A 19,353-nucleotide genomic window follows, 5' to 3' on the forward strand; every position below is an offset into this window, starting at 1 on the left:
ACGTCTCTCACATGGATAGGCAGACCATTCCATTCAAATTGATTTTATAGGAGAAATCCCTGCCTCCAGCTGTTTGCTTAGAAATTCTAGGGACAGTAAGGAGGCCTGTGTCTTGTGACCGTAGCTTACATGTAGGTATGTACAGCAGGACCAAATCGGAGAGATAGGTAGGAGCAAGTCAATGTAAAGCCTTAAAATCAGCCCTAGCCTTGACAGGAAGCCAGTGTAGAGAGGCTAGCCCTGGAGTAATACGATACATTTTTGGGGTTCTAGTCAAATTTCTAGCAGCCGTGTTTAGCACTAACTGAAGTGTATTTATTGCTTTATCCTGGTGTCTGGAGAGTAGAGCATGACATGGTGTGTTGTGACACATGGGTGTGAGGGTTATGAGACAGATTGAAGCATTGAAACATTCATCCTGAGGTGTTCTGAAACATGACATGGTGTGTTGTAACACATGGGTGTGAGGGTTATGAGACAGATTGAAGCATTGAAACATTCATCCCGAGGTGTTCTGAAACATGACATGGTGTGTTGTAACACATGGGTGTGAGGGTTATGAGACAGATTGAAGCTAAACTGAAACATTCATCCTGAGGTGTTCTGAAACATGACAGGTGTGTTGTAACACCAGTTAATCAAGAATGTGTTATATATTTTTTTAGGGCAATGGTCAGTAAAATATCAAGAATACAAAGGTGGTCTTGATTCATATTGAAAGGTTGAATAAACTGCACAATGCAGTCAGTCATTCAGGCCAGGGGGTTTGTGAAGAGTCACTGACCCATTGACTGCATGCTATCATCATCATGCCTACCTGGCTGACATCAATACACATTCATTCAACCCTGGCTATTTCCCCTCGGGTAGGAGAGGAAGCTAGAATAGTCCATTGTCAGAATATGTAATTGTGGGAAGATGGGAAACAAGACCCCTATATTGTTGTCATTTGAGAGTGTTGGGGGGGGGTCCGTATCCAGAGACATATCACTGCTGGCCTGTGTCAGCCAGACATAACACAGAGCACTTTGTCACGTAAAGGGCATCCTAGGTGATATCTTGTGGCCAATGACACAATGAGCGGAAATGTCTATTTGTTTCAATGAATTAATTTAGAAATTAATCAATTATTAAATGTTATCAATTATACAATTGTTTCTCCTCATCTCATTGCAGTCTCTACTGGTACAGTTGGCAAATGGTATTGGACCACCTGTAAAATGATGTCTTCCCCTTACAGGGCAATGGTCAGTAAAACAGCAAGAATACAAAGGTGAACTTGATTCATATTGAAAGGTTGAATGAATTGCACAATGCAGCCTGTCATTCAGACCAGTTTTTTTTAGATTCAGTGACCCATTGAGTGCATGCTATCATCATCATGCCAATCTGACTGACATCAATAGACGTATGGCTCTGGCTATTTCACCCTATAGGCAAGAGGGAGGAAGCTCGAGCAGTCATTGTAGATGATCATAGTGGATGATGGGTAACAAGCGAAGCATTGTCTCTAAGTACAGATGTAGGATCTTATTTAGAGACAGTTTACTACAGCAGGAAAATAATTCTGCAGCAACAGGAAATGTAAATTATTATGTGGATTATAATTAATGGACATTTTTTGTAGGGGTTGATACATTTTTTGTTCGGGTAAATCAAGTCTGACATTTTAAAGTGGAATAAAAACAACTTTAGAAACCTTTTTAAAACTTGAATACACTAGAAGTTTGCATTTCTGGTTGTGCAGAAAAATTCTCAGTAACAAAAGACTAATCAAATTAAGATCCTAGATCTGTAGCCTGAATCAATGGCATTAGTTACCTTCTATTTGATTGAGTTTCTTCATGGCTTCAAAGTCCATGTGTCACCCCATGTTATCCCTGCAGGAAGCCAACATAGCAATTTGGTGAACTAATCTCTAATCTATTAAGTAAGTGGGGCTATGTTCCTCCTCCTCTGTCTCACGCAATAGGCAAGACTGTAGTGGTCTGTTGTGTTAGGTGAGTGAGTCACTAGACTGTTACTTGCTTCTTGGAAAGGCTCCTTTTGGTAGGACTGAAATAAACCCATCATTTCTCACTCACTCACTTTAGTACACACACACACGCACGACCGCAATCATCCACACAGGCAGGCAGGCAGGCACACACACACACACACACACACACACACTTCCAATTTAGTGCCCGGATTGACAATTATCATTATGTTCCCATCTAATTTTGCCTTTACAGATACTTAATTAGTCCCCACGGTTAATGTACTGTTTTATGTAAATCCCTATACAGTCTAAGCGCATCCATATACCTTTGTGGTGTGGCGTGGCACAGACCCCACTGTCTGTCTCCTTTCATGTTGTTAAGCCATGCTGCTTTTACTGTAGCTATAATGTCATATCAAAAGGTAATCATGATGGACATGATCGGTCATACAAAGACATGGTCCAACCATCCTAACCCTAACCATCCATTCAGTAGCTTTACGGACAGTCAATTAGCCATAAAGACTACCATTGGTCTGTTGATTGAGAAGTGAAGGCAGGCGATGTGAATATTAGCTGCAGCCATCTGTTGTTTCTGTACATTTCCATACTGCCAGGTATTCCTGTAGTTGTTTTTGGCCACATACATTTTATACATGTTGATGATGCCGCTGTACCACAAGAGGTTGGTGGCACCTTAACTGGGAAGGACGGGCTCATAGTAACGTCTGGAACAGAATTAATGGAATTCCGTTCCAGCCGTTCACTCCATTCCAACCTTTATTATGAGCCGTCCTACCCTCACCAGCCTCCTGTGTGTTGTACAGATAATGCAGTGCTGATTTGACTGAATGGAACCCCTGGACTGACACTACCATGTCTCCATAAGGAAGCATCCATGATGCAAGCAGACGCACTTCACTAATCAATAGCCATAAATAATTGAATGTATAGTATTCACACAACATTGTGCGACAGCGGATTTTCGCCACTGTGATGAGACGCCCTCTTCTTGCACATCCTGGATGTGCAGGGGGAATATTTTCAACAATACAGACACAGGCAGGCCAGGCACTTGAGCCTAAGGGGTTTGCTGTCCTCATCCTCTCTCTATGACTGAAAGAGAGACTCAGCCAATCTGTGCACGGTGACGCACCGCAAGGCTGGATCTAGATGCGCTTCATCATCATATTTAACACACCCACCCTCGATCTCACGCTGGACAGACAGTGGTTCTCTTTTTCCTCGCGCAAAAGCCACATATTCGAGAGAGAAAGCGAATCGGCACCTGTCCGAATTATTTATTTGATTTGTCTCGTTTTGGTTGTTTTGTATTGGCTGTCGTTATTCCGGATTTGTTGTGTGATCATTGACATATATTTCATACTGGGTCGCTTACTGTGCAATAGGCTATATGTGAATTAATTCACTTAGCCTACACTTTTTAAAATTTTATTTTTTACCTGCGGCGCTTTTCAACGTTGGTTCGCCGTTTATCGTGGCAAAGGAGGAATCTCAAATAGTATTTGATTTATTTATTATATATATTATATTATTATATATTTATTATATTTATTATATTATATTTGACATTGGTGAATAGCGCTCTCTGAGCGTTTCCTATCCCGGACTGGACCAATGCGTTGCCCGTGACCAGCGGATCCACGATAGCCTCGTTTCTCACACCGCAGAGTTCACGCTCAACGGCCGGACGGATGTGTGCCAGCAGACCCCGCGAACACACACCTCTGATGGATCATTTTTCTACCGTTTTTGAGCTTTTATTTCGGGCCCCTTGCACTTTCTTTATACCTTATGTTGTGCATAAAGCCTTGAGGTCGGACTCCGATCTATAGAGCAGAAAGCAGTTGAGATAATGCCGCTTGCTCAACTTGACCGTTGGTCTGAACCGAATCGTTTTACCTGGGCGCATGCGGAGAATCCTCTCGTTCTGAATCACAAAAGGAGCCCTCTATGTGGTTGGGAATACAAAAGTTGAACACTGAAAACTTTAGTCTACTCAAGACGGCTATAAGTGAAGATGGTTTCGTGTTCAACGTGTATTTCATTAAATTGGCATCCAGCGTAATAAACATAATCAGTGATGTAGTGAGTCTGTTCATATGCGTGCTCATCATTTGCAGTAAATACTCACAACAGCTCAAACAGAGGACTATGAAGATGCTACTCTTCCGTAAATTCCGGGTTTTGATTCTCATGGTGTTTCTAATCGCCTGCTCGATGCACATCTTGATAGACTTGTTACCAAAGCTGGAGAGGCGCGGCAACACCGGCTGCTCCTGCTCGCACACGCCGAGCGAGGGCCCTCAGAACTGGGCTAAACACCGAGCCAGGTCGGGAGTGGAGTCGGGCTGGCCTAACAAACACACTCTGAGAATCCTCCAGGACTTCAGCAATGAGCCAAACTCTAACATCTCTTCCCATTCTCCGGAGAAGATCCCCAAAGCGGGGGATAAAACGGAAGCCTTTATACGGCCTGAACATTATGCGCAAAATGGTGACAAAAATAGACGGTTTATACCGGACACTGTGCTCAACAAAAACGTACCTGTCAAAGGTTCAAGGTTGCGGGCGCTGTTTGACCACCCATTATTTAAGAGAGCCTTACCATCTCTGACCGACGAGGACACATTGTTCAATGTCAACACAGACATCAGATTTGACACCAAAGGCGCCACAGAGAATCAGGAATGGTAACCTATATTTTTTATAGATATTTATAGACTATCACCACAATCTGAAAGTGATTATTATCCTCCTCAAATTCAACATAAGACATTAACATAAATTAAACAAACAATACGCCTACGATATGATATGTTAATGACAATTGTAATCGTGTTACTACATGAATAAAAGTGTTATTACACAAAGGGTTATAGGCTGCTGAACCGTATTATCAAATGTCCCTCTTGCAAATTCAAGTCCCTTAGTAAAACATGTCACTTCAACACACAAAACACTAAAACAGCTGAAGCACTAAAAAGGATGGTGATTCTGGGGTTACACGAAATGCATAATCATGTCATCCTCCCTGTTGTAATAACACTGATCACCCCCCTCCCCCCCAGGCATGCTGAGCGGAACGTGGAGGAGTACTCTCCGACAGGAGGGGAGCTGACGGTTGACTCCTACCCCAACTGGCTCCGCTTCCACATAGGGATTAATCGATATGAGCTCTACTCCAGACACAACCCAGTCATCGATGCCCTCCTCAGGGACCTGGTCTCACAGAGAATCACCAGCGTTGGTAAGTCAGAGGAGAGAAGGTAGCTTCTCTATAGCCTGGTCCCAGATCTGTTTTTACTTCGTTCAGCCAACTCTCATGCCATAGAAGTTGAGAAACTAGCCTGGTTCCAGATCTGCTAGTGGTTTGTTTAGCCACCTCCTCTGACTATCATTGACACAGATAACTTGGCGAAGGCACATACAGATGGGACGGGGATGGTTTCTCCTCTGTATGGCACAACAACAGTAGTCAGAGGACTTGGCTAAACGAAACACAGAAACAGGTCTGCGACCAGGTTCTCTCTCCAAATCCACACGCAGTGAAATGAGAGGATGCAGGATGGATACAGCTTGGTCTGGCAGTATGGCCAGCTACATGCTGCTCCCTCCAGCCCATGTAATTACACAGCTATATGACTACTGAGAGGCCAGGATGTCAATACCAATTGACACTACAGAAGCCATCAGTTGGTAGTTTGGGTTTTTCTTTATATAGCAAGCCTAGCTACCGTCACATCTACTTCACTCATTCACAGAAAGAATACAATACAAATGATCAATGGATATTATATACTGTATGTTGATAATGTATGACAAATTCCACTTTCTAGTTGATAGGTGACATATTTGGTAATGTGTAACTCACACTAGGACACGTAGAACATAGAGCCTAAAGCCTTTGGGTCTGTTACATCAGGGCATCTTTATAGAGTGGGTATGCCAACAGTCTAGAGACTGAAACGTTGACATTTTCCTCTTTAACGGTTCACACTCTTCTCGCCTTTACACAGCCCATGTCAACATCTCTTTTACATTAAACAAGATTTTCTCAAAGCTATTATGGTATTTTTCAAAGACTTTGTGCCTCTTTTTTGGGGCCAATTTGCTTTACGGCCAAGAAATTGACTTGAATTTTGTCCCTTTTTGGATGTGAGGATTCCATCTTCTGCCCTCTGAACAGCTGTCTCAGGAGTCCCTGTAGAATGGCTTATTATGTTCTAGGTTCTAGAATGAGAGAGCGAGAGAGAGGGAAGAAAGAACAGAGAGAGAGAACGAGGGAAGAAAGAAGAGCGCGAGAGAGAACAGAGAGAATGGAAAGAACAGAGAGAAAACAGACAGCGATGTGAATGCACTCTTTGTCCTTCACCTCCCAGTCTCCTTCCTGATCAAACAAACACTGTGACATCATCTGTCACTCACTCTGAGTACACAGTCACACAGTCTGAACTAGAGGTCGACCGATTATGATTTTTCAACGCCGATACCGATATCGATTATTGGGGGCCCAAAAAAGCAGATACCGATTAATCGGCCAATTTATTTATTTGTAATAATGAATATTACAACAATACTGAATTAACACTTATTTTTAAATAATATAATTCATCAATAAAATAAATTTAGCAAAAACAAAGTGTTGGAGAAGAAAGTAATGTGCCAATATGCAATATGTGCCATGTATGTGCCATGTAAAAATGTGTGCCATGTAAAAATGTGTGCCATGTAAAATATGTGCTATGTAAAATATGTGCCATGTAAAATGTGTGCCATGTGAAATATGTGCCATGTAAAAAGCTAACGTTTCAGTTCCTTGCTCAGATCAATGAGAACTTATAAAAGTTGGTGGTTCCTTTTAACATGAGACTTCAATATTCAAAGATAAGAGGTTTTAGGTTGTATTTCATATACCTTTGACTATTGGATGTTCTTATAGGCACTATAGTATTGCCAGTGTAACAGTATAGCTTCCGTCCCTCTCCTCGCCCCTACCTGGGCTCGAACCAGGAACACATCGACAACAGCCACACTCGAAGCAGCGTTACCCATCGCTCCACAAAAGCCACGGCCCTTGCAGCGCAAGGGGAATAACTACTCCAAATCTAAAAGCGAGTGACGTTTGAAACAGTATTAGCGCACACCCAGCTAACTAGCTAGCCATTTCACATTGGTGACACCAGCCATTAGGCTGATAGGCTTGAAGTCATAAACAGCGCTGTGCTTGTGAAGAGCTGCTGGCAAAACGCACGAAAGTGCTGTTTGAATGAATGATTACAGGCCTGCTGCTGCTTAGTCAGACTGCTCTATCAAATCAGACTTAATTATAACATAATAACACACAGAAATGCGAGCCTTTGGTCATTAATATGACACAATTTCACTAGTTAACTGTACGGTTGCAAGATTGGATCCCCTGAGCTGACAAGGTGAAAATCTGTCATTCTGCCCCTGAACAAGGCAGTTAACCCACCGTTCCTAGGCCGTCATTGAAAATAAGAACGTGTTCTTAACTGACTTGCCTAGTTAAATAAAGGTATAAAAAAAAAGGAGAAAAAAAAGGAAATTGGCGCCCAAAAATACAGGTTTCTGATTGTTATGAAAACTTGAAATCGGCCCTACTTAATCGGCCATTCCGATTAATCGGTCAACCTCTAGTCTGAACTGAATCAGTGGGAGAGGTTGACCATCCTCTGGAGAGGGAAATTCATTGCGTAATTGATTATATCATCTCTGATGATTTCCTTGCCATACTGTAATTGCTGTCAATGATGATTTGAGTTGTTTGTCTTTGTGTATCTCCAACAGCCATGAAGTCTGGAGGCACACAACTAAAACTCATCATGACGTTCCAGAACTACGGACAGGCTCTGTTCAAACCTATGAAGTAAGTAGACTGCTTTATAACAACCAGAAATGCGTCTCATGGTGATGTATTGTATAGGTCCAATAGGCTATTCGTACAGAGCCTCAGGGGGACAATCTAGATGAATAAAGGTTAAATGAAAACGAAATTAATTTTATTTAACCTTATTTGTATCCAGGTTGGCCATATTGTAATGATAATATACTTCCTCTGAGAGACTTGGTCCTTTGGTCCTAATCCTTTTCATCATTGTTATAGCTAGCTGGGTTTTAAATTGAATTACTTTTGTTATCGTAATTGGTTAATCATATTCACCCTCCCGTGGTGTGTGGCCTCAGTGGCAGTGTGGAGAGCTGGGTTAAGCCTGTGGCTGATCCCAGGGGGGAGAAGGAGGAGGAGGAGGAATAGGAGGAGGGAAGGGGGAGAAGGGGGTGGAGGAATAGGAACAGGGAAGGGGGAGAAGGAGTAAGAGGGGGAAGGGGGAGAAGGAAGAGGAGGGAGGAAGGGGGAGAAGGAGGAGGGAAGGGGGAGAAGGAGGAGGGAAGGAGGAGGAGGGAAGGGTGGAGAAGGAAGAGGAGGGGGAAGGGGGAGAAGGAAGAGGAGGGAAGGGTGGAGAAGGAAGAGGAGGGGGAAGGTGGAGAAGGAAGAGGAGGGGTGAAGGGGGAGAAGGAGGAGGGAAGGGAAGGGGGAGAAGGAAGAGGAGGGGAGAAGGGGAGAAGGAAGAGGAGGGGGAAGGGGGAGAATGAGGAGGGAAGGGAAGGAGGAGAGAAGGAGGAGGAGTGAAGGGTGAGAAGGAGGAAAAGGAGGAGGGAAGGGGGAGAAGGAGGAATAGGAGCAAGGAAGGGGGAGAGGAGTAGGAAGAGGAAGGGGGAAGAAGGAGGAGGAGGAGTGAAGGGTTGAGAAGGAGGAATAGGAACAGGGAAGGGGGGAGAAGCTATTCATAGGCTGTCATTACTAACTCCTTCAGTCTAGTCATATTAAGTCAAGCGAGACACACCTCAAATCAGGAGAGAAGCATACTGACATTTTAAACCAGGTGGTTCGAGCCCTGAATGCTAATTGACTGAAATCTGTGGTATATCTGACCGCATGCAACGGGTATGACAAAAAATGACTTTTTACTGCTACTAATTACATTGGTAACTAGTTCATTATAGCAATAAGGCACATCAGGGGGTGTTGTATATGGCAATATAGCACGTCTAAGGACTGTTCTTACGTACACAATGCAACATGGAGTGCCTGGATACCGCCTTTATACCACAGCCCTTATACCATATACCACACCCCCTAATGCATTGTTGCTGAAATATGCAATCAAAATCCATCCAGATTTTCTCTATGCGGTACACTAATATTACATTTGAACAAAAACAGGAAATTACGTTTGTTTGGGATTTAAATATATTTGTTGTTTGAGGCTGTCAACTCATGTCTGATATTATCTATCCCCTTGGTGTTCTAATCTAAAGACAAGAGGGGCAGGAGGAGTATGAGACTTATTTTCACTCCTCCGTCTTGATACATTTCATTTAAGAAAGCATGGCCATCAGAACTGTCTTGATGGCAGAGTTAGACCCCAATCTCCATCCAGCTGGACTGGCAGACATTTCCTCTGCACTATTCCCTAGACAATATTGTGAACCGACACACACACTTACATTTGAGACATTTAGCAGACACTCTTATTCAGAGGAATCAGTGTTAACTGCCTTGTTCATGGGCACATCGACAGATTTTTTTCACATTGTCTGTTCGGGGATTCGAACAGCAAACTTCCGGTTACTGTACCAACGCTCTTAACCGCTAGGTTACCTGCCGCCACACACACATGCATACACATGCATGCAAACACTTGCACACTCACACACACACTGCTCCATAACACCCCACCAACTCTCTCCTCAATCTGTTTGCGTGTTGCCACATGGTGCATCAAAGAGACAGAGGCTGCAACATCAAAGGCTTCACATCAGCTTCTCCTCAGAACACAAATGCAAATGCATCAACATTTGAGAGAGAGGAGCAGAGCGTCTGGGTACCAATCTGGCGACGGACTCTACCAGTAAACTGGGTTCAGAATAGAATGGCACCGAGCAGGTGCAGAACGGAGGAGGAATCCAGTAGTGTTGCTCTGTATCAATCCTATGTCTCTCTCTCTCTCTCTCTCTCTCTCTCTCTCTCTCTCTGTCTCTCTCTACCTGTCTCTCTCTACCTGTCTCTCTGTCTCTCTCTACCTGTCTCTGTCTCTCTCTCTCTCTCAATTCAATAGACTTTATTGACATGGCAAGTTAAATTACTTGTCAAAGTATACGGTACCAGTTAAAAGTTTGGACACACCTACTCATTCAAGTGTTTTTCTTTATTTTTAATAAATTATAATAATGAAGACATCTAAACTATGACATAACACATATGAAATCATGCAGTAATAAAAAAGTAGCCACCTTTGCCTTGATGACAGCTTTGCACACTCTTGGTATTCTCTCAACCAGCTTCACCTGGAATGCTTTTTCAACAGCCTTGAAGGAGGTCCCACATATGCAGAGCACTTGTTGGCTGCTTTTCCTTCACTCTGGTGTCCAAATCATCCCAAATAATCTAAATTGGTTTGAGGTCGGGTGATTATGGAGGCCAGATCATCTGATGCATCACTCCATCACTCTTCTTCTTGGTCAAATAGCCCTTACACAGCCTGGAGATCATCCGGAACCAACCTGGAACCAAAAATCTCAAATTTGGACTCATCAGAACAAAGTATATTGCTTGGGTTTCTTGGCCCAAGCAAGTCTCTGCTTCTTATTGGCGTCCTTTAGTAGTGGTTTCTTTGCAGCAATTCGAACATGAAGGCCTGATTCACACAGTCTTCTCTGAACAGTTGATGTTGAGATGTGTCTGTTACTTGAACTCTGTGAAGCATTTATTTGGGCTGCAATTTCTGTGGCTGGTAACTCTAATTAACTGAGTAACTCTGGGTCTTCCTTTCCTGTGGCAGTCCTCATGTGAGCCAGTTTCATCATAGCGTTTGTTGGTTTTTCCGACTGCACTTGAAGAAACTTTAAAAGTTCTTAAGATTTTCCAGAATGACTGACATTCATGTCTTAAAGTAATGATGGAATGCCTTTTCTCTTGGCTTATTTTAGCTTTTCTTGCCATAATATGGACTTGGTCTTTTACCAAGTAGGGCTATCTTCTGTATACCACCCGTACCTTGTCACAACACAACCGATTGGCTCAAACGTATTTAAGAAGGAAAGAAATTCCACAAATGTACTTTAAACAAACCACACATGTTCATTGAAATGCATTCCAGGTGACTACCTCATGAAGCTGGTTGAGAGAATGCCAAGTGTGCAAAGCTGTCATCAAGGAAAGGGTGTTTACTTTTACACATCGTAAATATAAAATATTTTTGATTTGTGTAGCACTTTTTTTGCTTACTACATGATTCCATATGTGTTATTTCATAGTTTTGATGTCTTCACTATTATTTTACAATGTAGAAAATATTAATAATAAAGAAAATCCCCTGAATGAGTTTGTGTGTCCAAACTTTTGATTGGTACTGTACATATAACAAAATAGTGGGACCAACAGCAATAATAATAGTAATAGTGGAAATGGGATTACCATTAACAGAAATGATGTCTACTTATGATAAGGTAAAAGGTTTATGTTTTGTCTCTATATGATATGGTAAATATATCCAATGCAAAAAAACAGCTACATTTAAATTGGATTAATATGCATATATTTCCATTAATTCCAATATATTCCCGTTAATTCCCAAAGAAAGTTTCCACCTATGAATATTCCCCAAAATGTGCAACCATACTCTGATCACTCAATGAAAATGTAATTGAAAATCTAATCAAACACTTCATGGCAGGCCAAGAGCTAATGTTGTGCAAAATATGTATAGGCTATGCACGAGAAAAGAGTGATGGCCTCTACTAAAAAGAGGAGGCTCTCAACAGCTTTCTTTAGATTAGGCCTACTGTATTTTATAATTAAGATTGGTCAAAGTAGCCACCCTTTTCCTTGATGATAGCTTACAACAACAATATTAATGATAATAAAAATATATAAAAGCAGTAGTAGTAGACCAGTCTCAACAAGTCAGTAGTAGTAGACCAGTCTTAACCAGTCAATAGTAGTAGACCAGTCTCAACCAGTCAATAGTAGTAGACCAGTCTCAATCAGTCAATAGTAGTAGACGAATCTCAACCAGTCAATAGTAGTAGACCAGTCTCAATCAGTCAATAGTAGTAGACCAGTCTCAACCAGTCAATAGTAGTAGACCAGTCTCAACCAGTCAGTAGTAGTAGACCAGTCTCAACCAGTCAATAGTAGTAGACCAGTCAGTAGTAGTAGACCAGTCTCAACCAGTCAATAGTAGTAGACCAGTCAATAGTAGTAGACCAGTCTCAACCAGTCAATAGTAGTAGACCAGTCAATAGTAGTAGACCAGTCTCAACCAGTCAATAGTAGTAGACCAGTCAATAGTAGTAGACCAGTCTCAACCAGTCAGTAGTAGTAGACCAGTCAATAGTAGTAGACCAGTCAGTAGTAGTAGACCAGTCAATAGTAGTAAACCAGTCAGTAGTAGTAGACCAGTAAATAGTAATAGACCAGTCAGTAGTAGTAGACCAGTCTCAACCAGTCAATAGTAGTAGACCAGTCTCAACCAGTCAATAGTAGTAGACCAGTCAGTAGTAGTAGACCAGTCTCAACCAGTCAATAGTAGTAGACCAGTCAATAGTAGTAGACCAGTCTCAACCAGTCAGTAGTAGTAGACCAGTCAATAGTAGTAGACCAGTCAATAGTAGTAGACCAGTCAGTTGTAGTAGACCAGTTAGTAGTAGTAGACCAATCAGTAGTAGTAGACCAGTCTCAACCAGTCAATAGTAGTAGACCAGTCTCAACCAGTCAATAGTAGTAGACCAGTCTCAACCAGTCAATAGTAGTAGACCAGTCTCAACCAGTCAATAGTAGTAGACCAGTCAGTAGTAGTAGACCAGTCAATAGTAGTAGACCAGTCAATAATAGTAGACCAGTCTCAACCAGTCAATAGTAGTATACCAGTCAATAGTAGTAGACCAGTCAATAGTAGTAGACCAGTCTCAACCAATCAATAGTAGTAGACCAGTCAATAGTAGTAGACCAGTCTCAACCAGTCAATAGTAGTAGACCAGTCAATAGTAGTAGACAAGTCTCAACCAGTCAGTTGTAGTAGGCCAGTCAGTAGTAGTAGACCAGTCAATAGTAGTAGACCAGTCAATAGTAGTAGACCAGTCTCAGCCAGTCAATAGTAGTAGACCAGTCTCAACCAGTCAATAGTAGTAGACCAGTCAGTAGTAGTAGACCAGTCAGTAGTAGTAGACCAGTCAGTAGTAGTAGACCAGTCAATAGTAGTAGACCAGTCAATAGTAGTAGACCAGTCAATAGTAGTAGACCAGTCTCAACCAGTCAATAGTAGTAGACCAGTCAGTAGTAGTAGACCAGTCAATAGTAGTAGACCAGTCAATAGTAGTAGACCAGTCTCAACCAGTCAATAGTAGTAGACCAGTCTCAACCAGTCAATAGTAGTAGACCAGTCAATAGTAGTAGACCAGTCTCAACCAGTCAATAGTAGTAGACCAGTCGATAGTAGTAGACCAGTCAGTAGTAGTAGACCAGTCAGTTGTAGTAGACCAGTCAATAGTAGTAGACCAGTCGATAGTAGTAGACCAGTCAGTAGTAGTAGACCAGTCAGTAGTAGTAGACCAGTCAATAGTAGTAGACCAGTCAATAGTAGTAGACCAGTCAATAGTAGTAGACGATTCGATAGTAGTAGACCAGTCAGTAGTAGTAGACCAGTCAGTAGTAGTAGACCAGTCAATAGTAGTAGACCAGTCAATAGTAGTAGACCAGTCAATAGTAGTAGACCAGTCAATAGTAGTAGACCAGTCGATAGTAGTAGACCAGTCAATAGTAGTAGACCAGTCAGTAGTAGTAGACCAGTCAATAGTAGTAGACCAGTCAATAGTAGTAGACCAGTCTCAACCAGTCAATAGTAGTAGACCAGTCTCAACCAGTCAATAGTAGTAGACCAGTCAGTAGTAGTAGACCAGTCTCAACCAGTCAATAGTAGTAGACCAGTCAATAGTAGTAGACCAGTCTCAACCAGTCAGTAGTAGTAGACCAGTCAATAGTAGTAGACCAGTCAATAGTAGTAGACCAGTCAGTTGTAGTAGACCAGTCAGTAGTAGTAGACCAATCAGTAGTAGTAGACCAGTCAATAGTAGTAGACCAGTCTCAACCAGTCAATAGTAGTAGACCAGTCTCAACCAGTCAATAGTAGTAGACCAGTCTCAACCAGTCAATAGTAGTAGACCAGTCTCAACCAGTCAATAGTAGTAGAACAGTCAGTAGTAGTAGACCAGTCAATAGTAGTAGACCAGTCAATAATAGTAGACCAGTCTCAACCAGTCAATAGTAGTATACCAGTCAATAGTAGTAGACCAGTCAATAGTAGTAGACCAGTCTCAACCAGTCAATAGTAGTAGACCAGTCTCAACCAGTCAATAGTAGTAGACCAGTCAGTAGTAGTAGACCAGTCTCAACCAGTCAATAGTAGTAGACCAGTCAATAGTAGTAGACCAGTCTCAACCAGTCAGTAGTAGTAGACCAGTCAATAGTAGTAGACCAGTCAATAGTAGTAGACCAGTCAGTTGTAGTAGACCAGTCAGTAGTAGTAGACCAATCAGTAGTAGTAGACCAGTCAATAGTAGTAGACCAGTCTCAACCAGTCAATAGTAGTAGACCAGTCTCAACCAGTCAATAGTAGTAGACCAGTCTCAACCAGTCAATAGTAGTAGACCAGTCTCAACCAGTCAATAGTAGTAGACCAGTCAGTAGTAGTAGACCAGTCAATAGTAGTAGACCAGTCAATAATAGTAGACCAGTCTCAACCAGTCAATAGTAGTATACCAGTCAATAGTAGTAGACCAGTCAATAGTAGTAGACCAGTCTCAACCAATCAATAGTAGTAGACCAGTCAATAGTAGTAGACAAGTCTCAACCAGTCAGTTGTAGTAGGCCAGTCAGTAGTAGTAGACCAGTCAATAGTAGTAGACCAGTCAATAGTAGTAGACCAGTCTCAGCCAGTCAATAGTAGTAGACCAGTCTCAACCAGTCAATAGTAGTAGACCAGTCAGTAGTAGTAGACCAGTCAGTAGTAGTAGACCAGTCAGTAGTAGTAGACCAGTCAATAGTAGTAGACCAGTCAATAGTAGTAGACCAGTCAGTAGTAGTAGACCAGTCTCAACCAGTCAGTAGTAGTAGACCAGTCAGTAGTAGTAGACCAGTCAATAGTAGTAGACCAGTCAATAGTAGTAGACCAGTCTCAACCAGTCAATAGTAGTAGACCAGTCTCAACCAGTCAATAGTAGTAGACCAGTCAATAGTAGTAGACCAGTCTCAACCAGTCAATAGTAGTAGACCAGTCGATAGTAGTAGACCAGTCAGTAGTAGTAGACCAGTCAGTTGTAGTAGACCCATCAATATTAGTAGACCAGTCGATAGTAGTAGACCAGTCAGTAGTAGTAGACCAGTCAATAGTAGTAGACCAGTCGATAGTAGTAGACCAGTGAGTAGTAGTAGACCAGTCAGTAGTAGTAGACCAGTCAATAGTAGTAGACCAGTCGATAGTAGTAGACCAGTCAGTAGTAGTAGACCAGTCAGTAGTAGTAGACCAGTCAATAGTAGTAGACCAGTCAATAGTAGTAGACCAGTCAATAGTAGTAGACCAGTCTCAACCAGTCAGTAGTAGTAGACCAGTCAATAGTAGTAGACCAGTCAATAGTAGTAGACCAGTCAGTTGTAGTAGACCAGTCAGTAGTAGTAGACCAATCAGTAGTAGTAGACCAGTCAATAGTAGTAGACCAGTCTCAACCAGTCAATAGTAGTAGACCAGTCTCAACCAGTCAATAGTAGTAGACCAGTCTCAACCAGTCAATAGTAGTAGACCAGTCTCAACCAGTCAATAGTAGTAGACCAGTCAGTAGTAGTAGACCAGTCAATAGTAGTAGACCAGTCAATAATAGTAGACCAGTCTCAACCAGTCAATAGTAGTATACCAGTCAATAGTAGTAGACCAGTCAATAGTAGTAGACCAGTCTCAACCAGTCAATAGTAGTAGACCAGTCTCAACCAGTCAATAGTAGTAGACCAGTCAGTAGTAGTAGACCAGTCTCAACCAGTCAGTAGTAGTAGACCAGTCAATAGTAGTAGACCAGTCAATAGTAGTAGACCAGTCAGTTGTAGTAGACCAGTCAGTAGTAGTAGACCAATCAGTAGTAGTAGACCAGTCAATAGTAGTAGACCAGTCTCAGTCAATAGTAGTAGACCAGTCTCAACCAGTCAATAGTAGTAGACCAGTCTCAACCAGTCAATAGTAGTAGACCAGTCTCAACCAGTCAATAGTAGTAGACCAGTCAGTAGTAGTAGACCAGTCAATAGTAGTAGACCAGTCAATAATAGTAGACCAGTCTCAACCAGTCAATAGTAGTATACCAGTCAATAGTAGTAGACCAGTCAATAGTAGTAGACCAGTCTCAACCAATCAATAGTAGTAGACCAGTCAATAGTAGTAGACAAGTCTCAACCAGTCAGTTGTAGCAGGCCAGTCAGTAGTAGTAGACCAGTCAATAGTAGTAGACCAGTCAATAGTAGTAGACCAGTCTCAGCCAGTCAATAGTAGTAGACCAGTCTCAACCAGTCCAGTAGACCAGTCATAGTAGTAGACCAGTCAGTAGTAGTAGACCAGTCAGTAGTAGTAGACCAGTCAATAGTAGTAGACCAGTCAATAGTAGTAGACCAGTCAGTAGTAGTAGACCAGTCTCAACCAGTCAGTAGTAGTAGACCAGTCAGTAGTAGTAGACCAGTCAATAGTAGTAGACCAGTCAATAGTAGTAGACCAGTCTCAACCAGTCAATAGTAGTAGACCAGTCTCAACCAGTCAATAGTAGTAGACCAGTCAATAGTAGTAGACCAGTCTCAACCAGTCAATAGTAGTAGACCAGTCGATAGTAGTAGACCAGTCAGTAGTAGTAGACCAGTCAGTTGTAGTAGACCCATCAATATTAGTAGACCAGTCGATAGTAGTAGACCAGTCAGTAGTAGTAGACCAGTCAATAGTAGTAGACCAGTCGATAGTAGTAGACCAGTGAGTAGTAGTAGACCAGTCAGTAGTAGTAGACCAGTCAATAGTAGTAGACCAGTCGATAGTAGTAGACCAGTCAGTAGTAGTAGACCAGTCAGTAGTAGTAGACCAGTAGTAGTAGACCAGTCAATAGTAGTAGACCAGTCAATAGTAGTAGACCAGTCTCAACCAGTCAGTAGTAGTAGACCAGTCAATAGTAGTAGACCAGTCAATAGTAGTAGACCAGTCAGTTGTAGTAGACCAGTCAGTAGTAGTAGACCAATCAGTAGTAGTAGACCAGTCAATAGTAGTAGACCAGTCTCAACCAGTCAATAGTAGTAGACCAGACCAGTCAATAGTAGTAGACCAGTCTCAACCAGTCAATAGTAGTAGACCAGTCTCAACCAGTCAATAGTAGTAGACCAGTCAGTAGTAGTAGACCAGTCAATAGTAGTAGACCAGTCAATAGTAGTAGACCAGTCTCAACCAGTCAATAGTAGTAGACCAGTCAATAGTAGTAGACCAGTCAATAGTAGTAGACCAGTCTCAGTCAATAGTAGTAGACCAGTCTCAACCAGTCAGTAGACCAATAGTAGTAGACCAGTCTCAACCAGTCAATAGTAGTAGACCAGTCTCAACCAGTCAGTAGTAGTAGACCAGTCAATAGTAGTAGACCAGTCAATAGTAGTAGACCAGTCAGTTGTAGTAGACCAGTCAATAGTAGTAGACCAATCAGTAGTAGTAGACCAGTCAATAGTAGTAGACCAGTCTCAACCAGTCAATAGTAGTAGACCAGTCTCAACCAGTCAATAGTAGTAGACCAGTCTCAACCAGTCAATAGTAGTAGACCAGTCTCAACCAGTCAATAGTAGTAGACCAGTCAGTAGTAGTAGACCAGTCAATAGTAGTAGACCAGTCAATAATAGTAGACCAGTCTCAACCAGTCAATAGTAGTATACCAGTCAATAGTAGTAGACCAGTCAATAGTAGTAGACCAGTCTCAATAGTAGTAGACCAGTCAATAGTAGTAGACCAGTCTCAACCAGTCAATAGTAGTAGACCAGTCAATAGTAGTAGACCAGTCTTAACCAGTCAGTAGTAGACCAGTCAATAGTAGTAGACCAGTCAATAGTAGTAGACCAGTCAATAGTAGTAGACCAGTCTCAGCCAGTCAATAGTAGTAGACCAGTCTCAACCAGTCAATAGTAGTAGACCAGTCAGTAGTAGTAGACCAGTCAGTAGTAGTAGACCAATCAGTAGTAGTAGACCAGTCAATAGTAGTAGACCAGTCTCAACCAGTCAATAGTAGTAGACCAGTCTCAACCAGTCAATAGTAGTAGACCAGTCTCAACCAGTCAATAGTAGTAGACCAGTCTCAACCAGTCAATAGTAGTAGACCAGTCAGTAGTAGTAGACCAGTCAATAGTAGTAGACCAGTCAATAATAGTAGACCAGTCTCAACCAGTCAATAGTAGTATACCAGTCAATAGTAGTAGACCAGTCAATAGTAGTAGACCAGTCTCAACCAGTCAATAGTAGTAGACCAGTCTCAACCAGTCAATAGTAGTAGACCAGTCAGTAGTAGTAGACCAGTCTCAACCAGTCAATAGTAGTAGACCAGTCAATAGTAGTAGACCAGTCTCAACCAGTCAGTAGTAGTAGACCAGTCAATAGTAGTAGACCAGTCAATAGTAGTAGACCAGTCAGTTGTAGTAGACCAGTCAGTAGTAGTAGACCAATCAGTAGTAGTAGACCAGTCAATAGTAGTAGACCAGTCTCAACCAGTCAATAGTAGTAGACCAGTCTCAACCAGTCAATAGTAGTAGACCAGTCTCAACCAGTCAATAGTAGTAGACCAGTCTCAACCAGTCAATAGTAGTAGACCAGTCAGTAGTAGTAGACCAGTCAATAGTAGTAGACCAGTCAATAATAGTAGACCAGTCTCAACCAGTCAATAGTAGTATACCAGTCAATAGTAGTAGACCAGTCAATAGTAGTAGACCAGTCTCAACCAATCAATAGTAGTAGACCAGTCAATAGTAGTAGACCAGTCTCAACCAGTCAATAGTAGTAGACCAGTCAATAGTAGTAGACAAGTCTTAACCAGTCAGTTGTAGTAGGCCAGTCAGTAGTAGTAGACCAGTCAATAGTAGTAGACCAGTCAATAGTAGTAGACCAGTCTCAGCCAGTCAATAGTAGTAGACCAGTCTCAACCAGTCAATAGTAGTAGACCAGTCAGTAGTAGTAGACCAGTCAATAGTAGTAGACCAGTCAATAGTAGTAGACCAGTCAGTAGTA

The 19,353-nt window shown here is 42.0% G+C and overlaps 1 protein-coding gene across 1 annotated transcript in view; it reads left to right on the forward strand.

Annotated features, from left to right (window-relative positions):
• The first annotated feature begins 3,192 nt into the window (after nt 1-3,192).
• Nucleotides 3,193-19,353, forward strand: part of LOC115112886 (extracellular serine/threonine protein kinase FAM20C-like) — a 137,068-nt gene continuing 120,907 nt past the window's right edge. Inside the window, exons 1-3 of the mRNA XM_029639915.2 lie at nt 3,193-4,695; nt 5,074-5,252; nt 7,814-7,892. Coding sequence (XP_029495775.1) covers nt 3,956-4,695; nt 5,074-5,252; nt 7,814-7,892 — 998 coding nt within the window. The 5' untranslated portion in view covers nt 3,193-3,955. The remainder of the gene's footprint in view (nt 4,696-5,073; nt 5,253-7,813; nt 7,893-19,353) is intronic.

Source organism: Oncorhynchus nerka, linkage group LG28 (assembly GCF_034236695.1).
Source record: "Oncorhynchus nerka isolate Pitt River linkage group LG28, Oner_Uvic_2.0, whole genome shotgun sequence".
NCBI lineage: Eukaryota > Metazoa > Chordata > Actinopteri > Salmoniformes > Salmonidae > Oncorhynchus > Oncorhynchus nerka.